Below are 16395 nucleotides of genomic sequence, written 5' to 3'. Positions count from 1 at the left end.
AGAGGGGCAGATCATTCCTCCACACTGTGTAATTTTAATTATGCTACCTCATCTGTGAGCATTATGTTGGTGAATCCCGTTCAGACTCTTTGTACATTACATCATTGTTTTGGTCGATGCTCCCTCGCTCGCGTCCCTATGGAGTGTGTGCATGAGCAACAGGTAGCTGTCTGCAGTTCACTTAATGGCCACAGGTGTCATTAATAACAAGGGTTTCTGAATCTGACATACTGCATCTTTAAAAAACTGTAAACATTGTATCTCTGTGGAGCTATAAAAATGTTTCTCTGGACTTCCGGTTTGGTTAGCTATGGAGTAGGTTGCGTTTCTGGTCACTCCTGCAGAGTTCATCGATTTCATTATTTTTTTCATTTATTTACGTTATCCACTCAGTCTATACGTGTTACTTAAATGTTTTTTATTATATTGAATGTGCCTTGCTCGCCGAAGAATGAAGAATAAATCTGGTAAAGGTGCTAACGCGCCGTCGTCACATCAGCGGCCTACTCTATGTGCTACGCCTCTGGCTTCGCAGACTTTGAGTGACATTCGCAGATGTTCAGGCGGAGCCACCGGCCGACAACGCAGCATCTAAAGCTGAACATTTATCATCAATACGTAAGGACATTGCGGAGATATTTCATTCCGAGCTGCAAGATATGCTGGGAGACGATTTATCTACCATTAAGAGTAATGGTAAAAGTCAAATTCACCAATACAATGGCTATGGTGCAGGCTGACATGTCAGCCATGAAAAGTACGATTAAGGACATTGAACAGTCATTATCGACCTGTACTGACGATGTTGTAGCCACACAAGAAAGAGTGGATTCTCTTACTGCGGATGTGAAGCGTCTGGAAGACAAATGTGAAGATCTTGAAGCGAGGTCCCGCCGTAATAATATTAGAATTGTGGGGGTTCCTGAGGACACTCTTGCCTCTAATTCTGCGGTTTCTAAGTTACACAGGGATGCCCTGCACCTTGACAAAGATATCCTGGTTGACAGATTGCACCGTATGCTGCAGCCGAAACCCAACCCCACGATCGTCCACGCGTCATAATTACTAACCTCCACTACTATCCGGATTGTGTGGACATTCTGCAGCGGGCAAGGGAGTCGAGGCAATTCAAGTTCGGGGATGCTAATATATATTTTTTTCTGGACCTTACCTCTAAGGTGGCTCATGCCCGAACGGCATTTTTGGAAGTGCGCCGGCAGCTGCGAGGGATTCCTGGTGTCCAGTTTGGATTTCGGCTCATTTGCGTGTCACGTATGATGGTGTTGAGAAGCAGTTCAGTCGGCTGGATGAGGCACAAGCATATGTCAAGTCTCTATTATCGTGTGTTGAAGGACTGAATTTGTGAACATGAACATGTTGGTGGCTTAAGCATCTCACAAGCTCTCGGTTGGCGAGCTGGGATAATATGTTGGGCTTTCTTGTTTTATTTTTCTTTTGCTGTTGATTTTGGAATACGGATCACCATAGACTGAAAACACTGGTCATAATCTATTTTAACTTGTGAGTAGAAGAGATAAGGATCCGTAATGACTGTGGGATACAATGTGACTGGGTGGATCGGAGAGTATATTCATGGATACATACTATGTATATTACTTGTTACTATCGTGAGTATTGCTTATTCGAGTTGGCTCCTGTTGGAGTCTGCACAGCGGTTCACAGTGTTCGGGGATGTGGACCTTAAATGTGCAGGGGGGTGGGCTATGTTTGTGTGTTTTGTTGGCCGATGTTTGAGTGTGTTATGTAATGTGACCTGGGGTGGGGTGGTTCCTTGTGGTGTGTTTTATTTATTTATTTATTTTCTAGTTTCTCTGTGGGGGATCAGAGTTTACTTTCTTCTTATAGTATAATAAATGACTGGCCCACTTAGTAGCTCTAGTAATAGTACCAGGGGATCCTCCATTCACTTCTTGAGTTGGAATATTAAGGGTATGGGCAATCTGGTTAAGAGGTCGAAGATTGTCTCCCACCTGAAATTTCTAAACAGTGATATTGTCTTTCTACAAGAAACCCACTTAAGAAATGAATATCACTTGATGCTCAGGGCTTCATGGGTAGGTGAGGCTTTTCAATTCTAAGTCCAGAGGGGTGGCTATGTTAATTCATAAAAGAGTTCAATTTTCCCTCACCAAGGTCATTGCGGATAAGAATGGCAGATATTTGATTATAGTAGGCATGTTAATGCTGAACCCCGTGCTGTTAGTGAATGTCTATGCACCTAATTTTGATGATCCCAATTTCATAAATAGGCTATTCAAAACCCTCCCCTCCTTGAATACTCATAAGTTGATTTTTGCTTCAGATCTTAATTGTGTAATCGTTCCTGCTTTGGACCGGTCAAACCCTTGTGTTCTAACTCCATCTTCTATGTCCAGTTTATGGCTTGCAATGGGTGTGTAGATCCATGGAGGTTTATAATGCTCAGGCCAGGGCTTTTTCTTTCTTTTCCTCAGTACATCAGTCATATTCCTGTATTGACTATTTTTTTTTATAGATAATAGTTTTATTCCTAAAGTTTCATCAGTTAAGTATCATACTGTTGCTATCTCTGATCATGCCTCCCTTAGTGTGGACATCCAGCTGTCTGCTCGACCCCGCTATTCACCACCTTGGAGATTTATCTCTTTGTTATTATCGGATTATAATTTTACTGAGTTTATCTCTGTGTCAATTGATACGTTTATGGCGACTAACCAGAACAGCAAGACTTCCTGCTCTTTATTGTGGGAAACACTTAAGACGTTTTTACGGGGACAAATTATTTCATATTCTGCCCAGTTAAATAAGCTTAGTACCGCTAAGCTGCATAAGCTCAACTGCGATATCTCCAAGCTGGACCAACAGCTAGCAAGTAGCCCATCTCCTGAGGGGTTTAAGCGCCGTATGGATTTGCATGTTGAGCTGGATCTTATTACAACTGGGAACGCGAAGCGATTATTACTGCAGCCGTGCAGCTCGTACTACGAGTATGGTGATAAGGCTAGCCGTCTTTTAGCACACCAACTTAGAAGGAGGGCGGCCGCACGTATGATCCCACAGATCAAAGACCAGCATGGTGCATTAATATCTGATTCAGAAGGCATTAATGCCATTTTTAAGGCCTTCTACTCTTCGTTATATTCATCTGAATTTCCTTCCAATACCAGCGCAATGGCTTCTATTCTTCAAGAGTTAGATGCCCCTGTAATTGATCCAGGGGTCTCTAGTGATCTGGATGCTCCCCTGAGTATTGAGGAGATTGCACGGGCAATTCGAACTATGCAGAGTAATAAAGCACCTGGCCCTGATGGGTTTCCCACTGAGTTTTTTAAGAAATTTCAGGATAAATTGGCCCCTTTACTTTTATCCGTTTATAATGAGTCTCTTGAGCTGGGGTCTCTGCCAGAGACACTTTCTCAAGCTTCCATTTTATTACTTTTAAACAAGGACAAAGATCCCAGTTCATGTAGCTCGTATAGACCTCTTTCATTACAGAATGTGAATGCTAAGATTTTGGCAAAGGTATTGGCTACTCGTCTTGAAGATACTCCTGGGTATAATATCAGAGGATCAAACGGGTTTCATTATAGGGAGACAAATGTTTTTCAACATCCGTACCCTCTTTGATATAATTTACTCTAAACATACCATGACAGTTCCTGAGGTGGTAATTGCTTTAGATGCTGAAAAAGCATTTGATCATGTCAAGTGGCTGTCTTTTTGCCGTGCTTAGAAAATTTGGGTTTGGGGAGGCCTTCATTTCGTGGGTGCAGCTCCTGTATGCTCAACCTCTGGCATCTGTACACACCAATGACTCACGATCGGAATATTTCAAATTAGGGCGTGGAACACGGCAGGGATGTCCGCTTTCCCCCATGCTGTTTGCTTTGGCTATTGAGCCACTGTCAATTGCTCTGCGGTCCTCTTCGGTATTTGAGGGAAACACTCGCTCTAATATTGAAGTTAAAATGTCTCTTTACACTGACGATTTATTGCTGTATGTTTGTAACCCTACTGTGGGCATCCCGTCAATTATATCTATGTTGAGTAAATTTGGTTCATTCTCTGGTTACAAAATTAATTTGCAAAAGAGTGAGTGTTACCCCGTTAATCAGCAGGCCTTGAAAAGCATCTTAAAAAAACTGATGTTCCAATTAAGTTAAATAGGTCCGGGTTTAAATATCTTGGGATTAATGTCACCAGATCTTTTTCATCTCTCTTTTCTGCAAACTATACCTCACTGCTGGCTCAAGTTAAATCCGATGCACAAAGGTGGCGCAGTCTTCCTTTATCCCTAACTGGAAGAATTAATGTCGTGAAAATTAATGTTCTTCCGAAGTTTCTCTTCTTATTTCAATGCATCCCCCTATTCTTACCAAATAGCTTTTTTAAGTCTCTTGACCAAATTGTTACTCTGTATTTGTGGAATGGCAAAAAGCCCAGAATTCGGAGATCATTACTTCAAAATTGTAAAATCAGTGGTGGGCTGTCACTACCCAATTTTAAGTTTTATTTTTGGCCGGCTAATATTCATAAGATTATCTACTGGTTTAATTCGTCAACCGCTCCTTGGTGTCGGCTGGAGGCGAACTCCTGTCCTTCTACCTCATTGCAGGCTTTACTCACGGCCCCCTTGCTCTGTGCGCTTCTCTAATAACTCAGTAGTCCTCTCTACTCTTAATATATGGTCCCAGTTTAGGTGGCATTTCAAGTTTAATTCTGCCTCTTCATTAATGCCAGTTGCTATGAACCATTCATTTCCTTCTTCAAGTACAGACCCTGTATTTAAGGTGTGGCATGATAAAGGACTAAAATGTTTTAGAGACCTCTTTAAGGATGGCACTTTTTACAGTTATAATATGATGTCCTATGACTTTGAGCTGCCAAAGTCCCACCTGTTTCGATATATTCAGGCTAGGCATTGTTCGCGTTCTCTACATCCTAATTTTAACTCTTTGGGAAGAGTTCCTCGAGCTTAACCTCTCTCATAAGGCACTTATTTCCAAGGTTTACTATCAGTTAATGGAATTAGAGGACTGCTCCATAGTTAAAATTAAAAATGCCTGGGAATGTGAGTTGGGAGAGAAGTTTGTGGAGGAATGGTGGGGGGAGGCTTTAACAGAACTCATATTCCAAAGCGCAGCTTTCGGCAATTTTCCCTAATGTTGATGATCGATGTGATAGGTGCCATATCTCACCCTGTAATCTAAGTCATATGTTTGTTTTTTGTTTTTTGTCCAAAGCTATGCAATTTTTGGAACAATTATTTTGAAACTATGACTAAAATATTTTAATTTAAAGTTAATAGGTGCCCTACTACTGCCATTTTTGGAATCCCTAAGGACTGGACTCAGTTTTCCTCAACTCAATTAGATGTGCTCGTCTTTAAGTCTTTATTGGCTAGAAGGTGAATTTCGTTTCTCTGGAAATCTTCCAAACCCCCTGGTACTTCGCAGTGGCTTGTGGACACGATGCATTTCTTGAAACTGGAGAAGATAAGATGCTCTCGCTTTGATAGATCTGTCTCCTTTCATGATAAATGGCAACCCCTTATAACATACTTCTATTCTTTACTTACTTTACCTGATGATTGAATTTAGATAGTCTTTATCCCCCTTTTAATTTTTTATTTATTTATGGTTTTCTTATCCCTCTGTGTTTTGTTTTGTATGTTGTTGTAAAAACAAACAAAAAAAGAAGGTCGATACTTCGTGGAATGGGTTGTATGACTCTGTCAATTGTTATGTCATGCTGTATGTTTGTGCCTACTTTACACTCAATAAAAAAAAAAAAAAATATATATATATATATATATATATATATATATATATATATATATATATATATATATATATATATATATATATAAAGAAAAAAAAGAAAAATGTTGCTCTGTTTGTTTAAGCGTCCTTACCTATTTACCTATTCCTTTTGGTGATGCTATTGGCGCAGAATTTACATAAATCACCGGAAAAAAACAACAACTTTTTGACTGTCTATGCCCCATGGAATACATAAGGAGAGAGCCTCAGTCACCATTCATTTTCATTGCATCTTTTTCCCATACAATGACAGTAAATGGTGACTAAGGCTCACATTCTGTCTAACATCTATTTTTGTATTCTATAAAGGAAAGAAAGTTGGTAGGAGAGTGAGTAAATAATAGTAGTATTTTTATTTTGGGGTAAACTTTTCCATTTATGCATCTAATATGGAGTAAGCAGACTCAAATAATGTGGTTTTCTTAAATATACATTGTGTTGCATGTTTTGCTGTGAATTAAATGCCACACAGGTTGAATTTCTATTACACGCCAATAGCACAGTCAGGACTGTTGCTGGTTTCTTACGAATGAATCACGAACAATGAATCAGTCAAAACATTGTCACAGATTTAGTTTGAACAAGCATAAAAATGTAGCACAGATCTGAAATTTTATTATCATTTTTTTTATACATATAAGGTAAAGTTAATATCGGTCAAATGAATAGTTCACTCAAAATGATAATTCTCTCATCATTTATTCATCTTAATGCCATCTGAAACTCATATGACTTTCTTTGTTCTGTGAAACACAAACAAAGGTATTTTCATAGATGTACTGTGTCATGTGAAAATATCCATTCAATGCAAGTCAGTGGGGCCCACAACTTCCCAAAGGTCAAGATTTATAGTAAAAAAGTAGTTACATTTTGGTCTGTTCTCACCCAAAACCAATCGTACCTTTTCAGAAGACATGGATTAAACCACTCGAATTGTATGAATAACTTTATGCTGCCTTTATTCCCTTTTTGGAGCTTGGAAGTGTTGGACCCCACTGACTTGCATTGTATGAATATATTCACATCATATCTCCTTCAAAATATCTTTGTTTGTGTTCCGCAGAAAAAAAGAAATTCATACGACTTTGAGACGGCATAAGGGTGAGTAAATTATCATTTTTGGGTGAACTATTCGTTTAATGTGCCATTTATTTGTTTGACATTTTTCTAAGCTAAGTGGCCTTGTAAACTACAAAGTAAAGATCTTTATAATTCAGTGTGCACAAACTTACAAACTTGGATGACCTTCCTGGAATGACAATTTGTTCTGTCTAATAACCAGACATTGTTGTGTAATCATTTGTTATGTAATTCTGTTGGTTTGAATACAAGTCAGTTAATATGGCCAAGTTACATTAAAGGACAAACTTGCAGGTTTTGGTAGTTACTTGGTTTGTCCAAAAAAATATTTCCTTTGTGTGACAGGAATACCTGTCCAAGTTAAAGGATATATTAACCATAAGGGAAAATGTGGTCACTTCCTTACATTATTACACAACTATAACACAGCAATAACAGTGTAATAACAACTTTTAATACAACAAATGCTGCTTTGACTACACAGAAAAGGCAGTGTTATCCTGATGATTTGTTTTTAGTTTTAATTGTTTTAAATCTGGTTTTGACTGCTGCTTTATCTTACAGACAAGTTTTTTGTGAAGACCACCACAATCCCAGTCTCTACAACAACACAAGCCCCCACTCCTGAGACACGGCCGTTCAACAACACCCCTTCCTCTGAGTTTGATGTTGCCGGCAAGAAACGCTTCAGAGGTAGTACATTTTTGTGTGTTTGTTTTTACATTTGCATTAACATAGTAGGCTACAACACACTGTGTGGTGAACAAATGCTTTAGCCAACTATCTCTGTGCTCATCTGTTCATGGTGCTCATGGGTGTTCCTGTAGGTGGTATAGCATGATGATAGCAATGCCAAGGTCATGTGTTCGATTCCCAGGGAACACACAAAGTGATAACAGTGTATATCTTGAATACACTGTCATTTTGGATGACAATGTCTGCCAAATGCATAAATGTAAATGTAATGGCTCCAAACCCAGTGATACCATGCTGAGACTAAACCTCTCAGGAAACACAACTGGCTGCTCACAGTTAATTTCTTTTCAATCACCTCAACATTTCCTGTTGATGCGAGGCACTTGAGAGTTGAATGGTGAATGTGAATGAAAATTATTTGGCTACCATATGCAGTTCATTCCCTTGGTGATGCTTGTAAGCAGCAAATAAAATAGAGCATACAGCTGATGGATTATGTAGGATTTAAATGCTAATTCTTTTTGTCCCTCGATAGTAGAATGATCTTCCAAACTCCACCCAGTCAGCTTAGATCATCACAATTTTCAAAGCACCACTGGAGACACAGTCCATATGTGAGCTCTTGAATAACTAATTCAGAAACATGTTTACAAAAAGGTCCATTCATTATCATTCTACTACACTGCCTGGCCAAAAAAAAAAGTTGCATACTCTAATATTTTGTTGGACAGCCTTTAGCTTTGATTATGCAAGGCCAAAACATTTATTTCCATCCAGAGTTGCATTAAATTTTGACCAAGATCTTGTATTGATGACGGGAGAGTCGAACCACTCTGTAAAGTCTTCTCCAGCACATCCCAAAGTCTTTCAATGGGATTCAGGACAGGACTCTGTGGTGGCCAATTCATGTGTGAAAATGATTCCTCATGCTCCCTGAACCTCTCTTTCACAATTTGAGCCCAATGAATCTTGGCATTGTCGTCCTGGAATATGCCTGTGCCATCAGGGAAATAAAAAACCCATTGATGGGATAACCTGGTCATTCAGTACATTCAGGTAGTCAGCTGACTTAATTTTATTGCTGCATAACGTTGCTGAGCTTAGATCTGACCAGTTGAAGCAACCCTAGATCATAACACTGCCTCCAGAGGCTTGTACAGTGGGCACTATGCATGAGGGGTGCATAGCTTCAAACGCTTCCCTTCTTACCCTGACATGCCCATCGCTTTGGAATAGGGTAAATCTGGACTCGTCAGACCACATGACCTTTTTCCATTGTTCCACAGTCCAATATTTATGCTCCCTAGCAAATTGAACTCATTTTTCCGATTAGCCTCACTAACAAATGGCTTTCTTGTTGCCGCACTGCTGTTTAGTCCCAATCCTGTAAGTTCTCATCACATTGTGCATGTGAAATACTCTTACTTTCACTATTAAACATAGCCAAGAGTTCTACTGTAGATTTTTTATGATGTGACTTCACCAAGCATTTTAGTGATCTCTGATCATGATCATTCAAGATTATTCTTGCAGGTTTTATTAGCGCATTGGACAGTTCTTAACCCAATTCCAGTGATTTCAGCAATCTCCTTAGTTTGCTTGATGCAGGCCAATAATTTGCCCCTTCTGAAACACAGTAACATCCTTTCCACGACCACGGGTCCGTCTTCCGACATGGTTGTTTAAGAAATGAGAAGCTACGCACTGCATCGGTTAGGGTTAAAATTATTGTTGTCAGCTGAAATGTATTAATCACTGCAATAATGATCAAATCATAAGCTCTGAAGTATCTGCTTATTTAAATCCAAACGGTGACTAAACCGATTTCAACTTTTTTTTATATTTATTGTAATATATATATATATTATATTTCAGGACATTACCACTGTCCTGAAAGGGCTGTCAATCAATTAAAAATTGTAATCAAATTAATTAAATGATATGCCGATAAATTAATCGAATGAATCACAATTAATTTACTTATTAGAAAGGCCCTCAAATAAAGAATTTAGTAGGCTATATCAAAATGTAAATATTTATAAACAATCTAAATAATTCATCCATCCATATTCTAAAGCCACATGACCTATGTAGGGTCACAGGTAAAGCTGAAGCCTATCCCAGCTGTCTAGAGCCAAAGGCAGGGACAGGTGGCCAGTCCATCACAGGGATGACACACAGACATACACTTTCACACTCTCACCTGCAGGCAATTTAGAATTTCCTGCATGTTTTTTTTTTGGGACTATGGGGGAAACCAGAGCACCTGGAAAACATGCAGACACCACACAGAAAGGCGCTGGGTGAGCTGGGACTCAAACCAGGAACCTTCTTGCTGTGAAGCGACAGTGCTACCCACTGAGCCACCGTACCGGCTATATAAGTCTATTTATTGTTTCTGTTATTTTTACATATCATGGAACACAGTGGCAGGCTGTGCATTTTAAGTCTTCAGTGTGATTCATGCCATTAAGAAAACACAGTTTTACAATGAATAAGACACCCTATGCCTTTGGGCATCATACATTATGCCGCAGCTAACTAATAATACCAATTGACATTTTAAAAACACATCCACGCACGAAAGCCAGAACTTTAAACGACACATAATGCTCAAGCAAGCCTAATTTTAACTGCAGCATGACTGTTTTTTTAAATGAACGTCTCCCGAACAGACATTCAAAAATCATAATTTTTCATATGAATCTACCAAGGAGGTCTATACCTGGAAAAATAATATTTGCGATTTAAATGTTGCTTGGAATAAATTTCATTTTGTCAGGGTACACGGTTACGCTGCATTCCATGCAAGTTGGATGTGGAATATTTCTACTTGATATCTCCGACCATAAATGCATTCCATTCCCTGATATTCGGAAGATGACGTTTAAGGAAACAAAACTGCAATGCTCCCGTTAACTTAGCAGGGGTTTGACTCTCATTAGAGATGTCTCCTAGCAACCCAACTGATAAACAATGCTGCAGCACTAGCATTTGTGTTTCAGGTGTTCGATTATCAAAAGAGATTATAATGTTTTATACACCTGTTAAACAAGCTTTAATATCATGCAATGTGGAAACGAACTCATTTATCAATATTACTTAATAAAGTGAATGTTTATCACTTACTTTGTGTATCTCCCTGAGTGTCAATATGTTTGTTTTGACATCATGCACCTGCATCTAGGCAAAATCGGAGTTGGGAATTTCTGCACGAGCCTACAATTCTGACTTTAAGATGCATTCCACTGTACTTTTACTAGTAGGAAGTTGTAAAATCCGACTTTCCGAGTTGAATGGAACGCAGCACTACTTTTCAAAACTTGATCCGACACTGAATGCGCAAGCAGCCTAATTTACACTTACAATAACAATGCAAAAAGCACTTACCAATTTACTTGAAGTTAAAATCAGTCCTCCTTTCCTGTTTAATAAATTAAGCAATCACATGGTCATGCAGAACATCTCAGGTTTGTCATTCAATTTTAGTGTGTAAGTATGAATCTGGTTCTATATTTGTTGCATCATCTCTTTGATATATGACAAATAAAACATCAAAATATATCAAAATGTATTCTATTCTATTATTTTCTAATTTTCTTGAAAATGTTTTTAAAATTTGACATTATCTGGGCATTTTTTACATCCATTTGTGATAGATATAAGTGCTAGGTCTCTAAAGACCCGAATATGTAATAATGTTTGGCAAAACACTTTTGCATTTAAGGGTTAAAGTGTTATTTTTCATATAACTAATCACACCAGATTAATGCATTTAATCGACAGCCATAACTTTTACTAATTTTCAGTAAGGAGGGAAAAGACAAATGACAAGAATTTGGATCATATTACAATAAATCTTCTAATTTTAAAGGTCATTACCTTGGTCTTTCCCATACGGTTGAAGTACACATAACCTTGTCTACTCTCAGGTCTGCCTCTAGTACAACATACCATTTGCTGGTAGAGGCTCTAAAAAATGTTCTTTCATTTGCTGGTAGGGCTCTAAAAAATGTTCTTTCATGTGGGCAGCTTCTGTAGGAAATTTTCAGAATGCCTGAGTGAAAATATTTAAACTCGGCTCTGTAAATTATGCCTGAATGTCTGTGGCTTTGGGCCTTCTTCCCAAATAGCCCACTTTCAGACTCTATGTGTGTGCGTTAAGATGAAGGTGTGTGCATGAATAAGAAAAACAAGACAGAATCCCAGTTTTATTTCAATCCACAACTATTTTGATGTTGATCAAGCCAATTCCCAAATAGTGCAAGTGTGTTTCAGTAAGCAGTGTAAATCACAATGAAAGCTTTAGGATTAGTACAGTCATGACATGATGCTATGCTACCATCCAAGGCTGAATTGGAGTGTGTTAGGCTATATTAAACAATTTTGGCCACTTCAACAAAGAAAGTCTTCCCTTGTACAAATAGGCATAGCAATGAACTATTATCATATGTGAAAAAATAAACCTTCCATTTTGCTTCACGGTGTGCTAGCTGACACTAGTCAAGCTTTTTCCAAGTTCAGCATGAATTCATTTGCCAAGACTCACCATAACAGCATTTCAACATCATGTTCAGTCCATATTTCCAAACCCAAATCCCCATAAACTATATACCTTGCTATGGAACATTGTTTCTTGTCCAGTCTGAGTTTCAGAATTGGTTATGCTTGGCTCAGAGTTGGTGCTTTGGATATTGAGCAGGCCTACAATGATTACAAATTTAATTCTGCCAATCACACATGTAATCAACCAACTCTTTAAAGTACTGAACTTGCAGAAGAGAAATATGGTTTGCAATTGCCCTAGGAACTTGTATCTGCTCAGATCTTCTACAGTACAACTCATCACAAGCTTCTTGTCATGTGACGAAACTATTTGGTTACATATGCTTTGACCAAAATCTAGGGATAGACTTATTACACACTTGATAGCATTATACTATTAATAATTATAGATGCGTCTCAATCAGCTCCCTAATTCAGTTAAGTGCAGTGGCCAGGGAGTTTTCCATTTCCAGGGTTGTCAAAACTCTTCCAGTGAACACGTCATCTCACGTTTCTCAAGGCATAGGACAAGTGCAAGTGTAAGTTTATGAAGGCAAATTGTAAAGCCTTTTACCTCTCTTTAACAGAGGTTTTGTTTGTAATTATCTTTCATTCCTATTGTGCATGATAGGAAAACTGTCCTGCAAACTTTACACAGGAATTTGAATAGTTAAAATTGAAAAAGATCTCTTTTTAGCTTAATTTATTTGGTCATTTACATTTGCAATCAAAATTATCCAACCCCCCTGACCAGCAATACATTCTGGTGATGTGAATTAAAATGTCTCGGTTACTGTTGTAACCTCCGTTCCCTGATGGAGGAAACGAGACGTTGTGTCAATCTAGTGACACTAGGGGTCACTCTTGAGAGCCACGATCACCTCAGATCTTTGAGAAAAGACAAATGAGAATTGGCAAGTGGAATTTGCATGCCACTCCCCCAGACATACAGGTATAAAAGGGAGCTGGAATGCAGGATTCATTCAGGTTTTGTGCTGAGGAGCCGAGACACGGTCCCGGCCATTTCAGCAGCTAGTACAGCATTGTGGCAAGAGGGACACAACGTCTCGTTCCCTCCATCAGGGAACGGAGGTTACGACAGTAACCGAGACGTTCCCCTTCTGTCACTCACTCAACGTTGTGTCGATGTAGTGACACTAGGGGTCCCTCTGGAAAAACGGCACAACAGCTGAACTGTGTTACGTGAACTGCCGATGCAGGTGCAAGCAAGCTGTTGCGTGTGTAATAGCAGGTGCATCAGACTGCACGTAACCTCCCCCAACACCCCAAAAGACATCATGTAGTTCCCCACATCCCTGAGGGGGGGAAGTGACGTAACTAGCATGGGAGCAGGCCGCACCAGCCGCAGCCTTTTCTCTCTATGTTTTCTTTCCACAGAGTATTAGATTCAGTTGGGGCCATCTAATGCTATCATATGCATCGGGAAGGTGTTCTTTTCCTTTCCTATTCTTTCAGGGGCAAAAGACCCACGGAGACCACATCATGTCAACATGTGGCAATACGACACATGGGCTCAGCAGCCGCACATGGAAGAGGCGTGGTGGTAGGTCCGCCATGAAAAGGGGGGGGGGGGGAACTCTACAAACACAGTGACGCGGGTCCGCCGACAGGGAGACCGTACCGTGGAATATACATCACAGGGGTTACCGGAGTAATCGGCACCTGTGGAGCACCTATCCCAGTACAGGGCATATTAGTCCCCATAGTGGGGTTGGCTGCAAACTCCTCCACCGAGTTCTTGAACCATAGGGCTAGGGAGGAAGGACATCCAGGGTCCATGACTTCATGAACTCGACTGGGGGTAAAAGCGCACATTTTTGCCTCAGGGAGGGTAAAGGCGCTACACGCAAGCGATACACCCGGCCAGCTGTTCCGTATTACCGAACTCTATCTGTTCATACCTGAAAGAACACGGGACGAAACCGGCTCAACCCAGAGATTGTAAAATCTTGCAAAAGTATTGGGTGTTGCCCAGCCTGCTACTCTGTAGATGTCTGCTAGAGTGGTGCCATTGGCCAGTGCCCACGAGGACGCCACACTCCTTGTAGAGTGTGCTCGAACCCGCAAGGGGGTGGGCACGACCTAGGTCTGGTAGATCAATGCAATGGCATCCACAATCAAGTGGGCAAGCCTCTGTTTGGAGACGGCATTCCCTTTCCGCTATCCACCAAAGCAGACAAAGAGCTGCTCAGAGCGTCTAAAGCTCTGCATGCGATCCAAGTAGGTGCGCAAAGCACGCACTGGACACAGCAATGACAGGGCTGGGTCTGCCTCCTCCTGGGGCAGCGCTTGCAGGTTCACCACCTGATCCCTAAAAGGGGTCATGGGAACCTTGGGCACATAGCCGGTCGGGGTCTCAGGATCATGTGAGAATCTACCGGACCGAACTCCAGGCAAGTGTCACTGACAGAGAAAGCTTGCAGGTCCCCCATCCTCTTGATGGAGATGCGCACAATCAGGAGGGCCATCTTTAAGGAGAGGGCTTTCAGCTCGACTGACTCTAGCGGCACAAATGGGGCTCTCCGTAGGCCCAGGAGGACCATGGTGAGATCCCATGAGGGGAAGAGGCATGGCCTGTGAGGATTAAGCCTCCGGGCACCTTTGAGGAACCTGATGATCAGGTCGTGCTGTCCAAGGGACTTACCGTCAACTGCGTCGTGGTGAGCCGCTATAGCGGCTACATAAACCTTCAAGGTGGAGGGGGACAGCCGCCCCTCCAGCCTCTCCTGCAGAAATGAGAGCACTGACCTGACTGCACATCTCTGGGGTCCTCAGCTCGGGAAGAACACCAATTCGCGTATAAGCGCCACTTTAGGGCATAAAGCTGCCTGGTAGAGGGAGCTCTGGCTTGAGTGATCATGTCTATGACTGCTGGTGGTAGACTGCTTAGACCTTCCATATCCCGTCCAGGGGCCAGACATGGAGATTCCAGAGGTCTGGGCGTGGATGCCAGATGGTGCCCCGTCCCTGAGAAAGAAGGTCCTTCCTCAGGGGAATCCGCCAGGGAGGTGCTGTCACGAGGAGTGTGAGGTCTGAGAACCAAGTCTGAGTGGGCCAGTATGGGGCCACGAGGGTGACTTGTTCCTCGTCCTCCCTGACCTTGCACAGGGTCTGTGCAAGAATGCTCACTGGGGGGAATGCGTATTTGCGCAGCCCCCGGGGCCAGCTGTGTGCCAGCGCATCTGACCCGAGGGGGGCTCCCGTCAGGGAATACGAGAGCGGGCAGTGGGAAGATTCCTGGGAAGCGAACAGGTCTACCTGTGCTTTGCTGGATTGACTCCAAATCAGCTGGACCACCTGGGGGTGGAGTCTCCACTCTCCGCTGAGCATTGCCTGCCATGACAGCGCGTCCGCTGTGGCATTGAGGCTGCCCAGGATATGAGTGGCCCGCAGCAACCTTAGCCACTGCTGACTCCAGAGGAGGAGATGGCAGGTGAGTGGCGACATGCGATGAGAGCATACGCCACCTTGGCGATTTATATATCCTACTGTCGCTGTGTTGTCGGACCGGACCAACACATGCTTGCCCTGGGTCAATAGCAATAGCCTCCACAGGGTGAGTAGTACAGCCAGCAACTTTAGGCAGTTGATGTGCCAACCCAGTTGCGGTCCTGACCAGGAACCGGCAACAGCGTGCCCATTGCACACGGCGCCCCAGCCCAGTTTGGAGGCATCTGTGGTGACCACGACACATCTGGACACTTGCTGTAGGGGAACTCCTGCCCGTGGAAATGCAAAGTCTGTCCAAGGGCTGAATAAGTGGCGGCAGAGTGGCGTGATAGCTACGCGAAGTATGCCGCGGCACCATGCCCGTCTCAGGACTTGAGTCTGAAGCCAGTGCTGAAGCGGTCTCATATGCATCAACCCGAGCGGCGTGACTGCCGCTGAGGAAGCCATATGCCTCAGGAGCCTTGTGAGGCACACTATCATTGAGACCGAGTCTAACTCCATGCCTGAAGAGATGCTCTGAACCGGGGAGAGCTTGCTCTATTCCCAGTTGACCCAAAGCCCTAGACGGCTGAGGTGCCTGAGCACCAAATCCCTGTGAGTGTACAGCAACTCTCGAGAGTGTGCTAGAATCAGCCAGTTGTTGAGGTAGTTGAGTATGCGGATTCCCACTTCCCTTAACAGGGCAAGAGCTGCCTCTGCGACTTTAGTGAAGACGCGAGGGGACAAGAACAGGCCGAAGGGGAGGACCTTGTACTGATACGCCTGGCTGTCAAAAGCAAAA

The 16395-nt window shown here is 42.0% G+C and overlaps 1 protein-coding gene across 2 annotated transcripts in view; it reads left to right on the top strand.

The window, feature by feature from the left end:
* LOC127410331 (fibronectin type III domain-containing protein 1-like) overlaps nucleotides 1-16395 on the top strand; it is a 67593-nt gene that overhangs the window by 31143 nt on the left and 20055 nt on the right. For both annotated transcript variants that reach the window (XM_051645532.1, XM_051645533.1), the window contains one exon: nucleotides 7467-7595. In XM_051645532.1, the coding sequence (XP_051501492.1) occupies nucleotides 7467-7595 (129 nt within the window). The remainder of the gene's footprint in view (nucleotides 1-7466; nucleotides 7596-16395) is intronic.

This window comes from Myxocyprinus asiaticus, chromosome 19 (assembly GCF_019703515.2).
Source record: "Myxocyprinus asiaticus isolate MX2 ecotype Aquarium Trade chromosome 19, UBuf_Myxa_2, whole genome shotgun sequence".
Taxonomy (NCBI): Eukaryota; Metazoa; Chordata; class Actinopteri; order Cypriniformes; family Catostomidae; genus Myxocyprinus; species Myxocyprinus asiaticus.
This window is presented reverse-complemented; position numbering and strand designations above follow the sequence as displayed.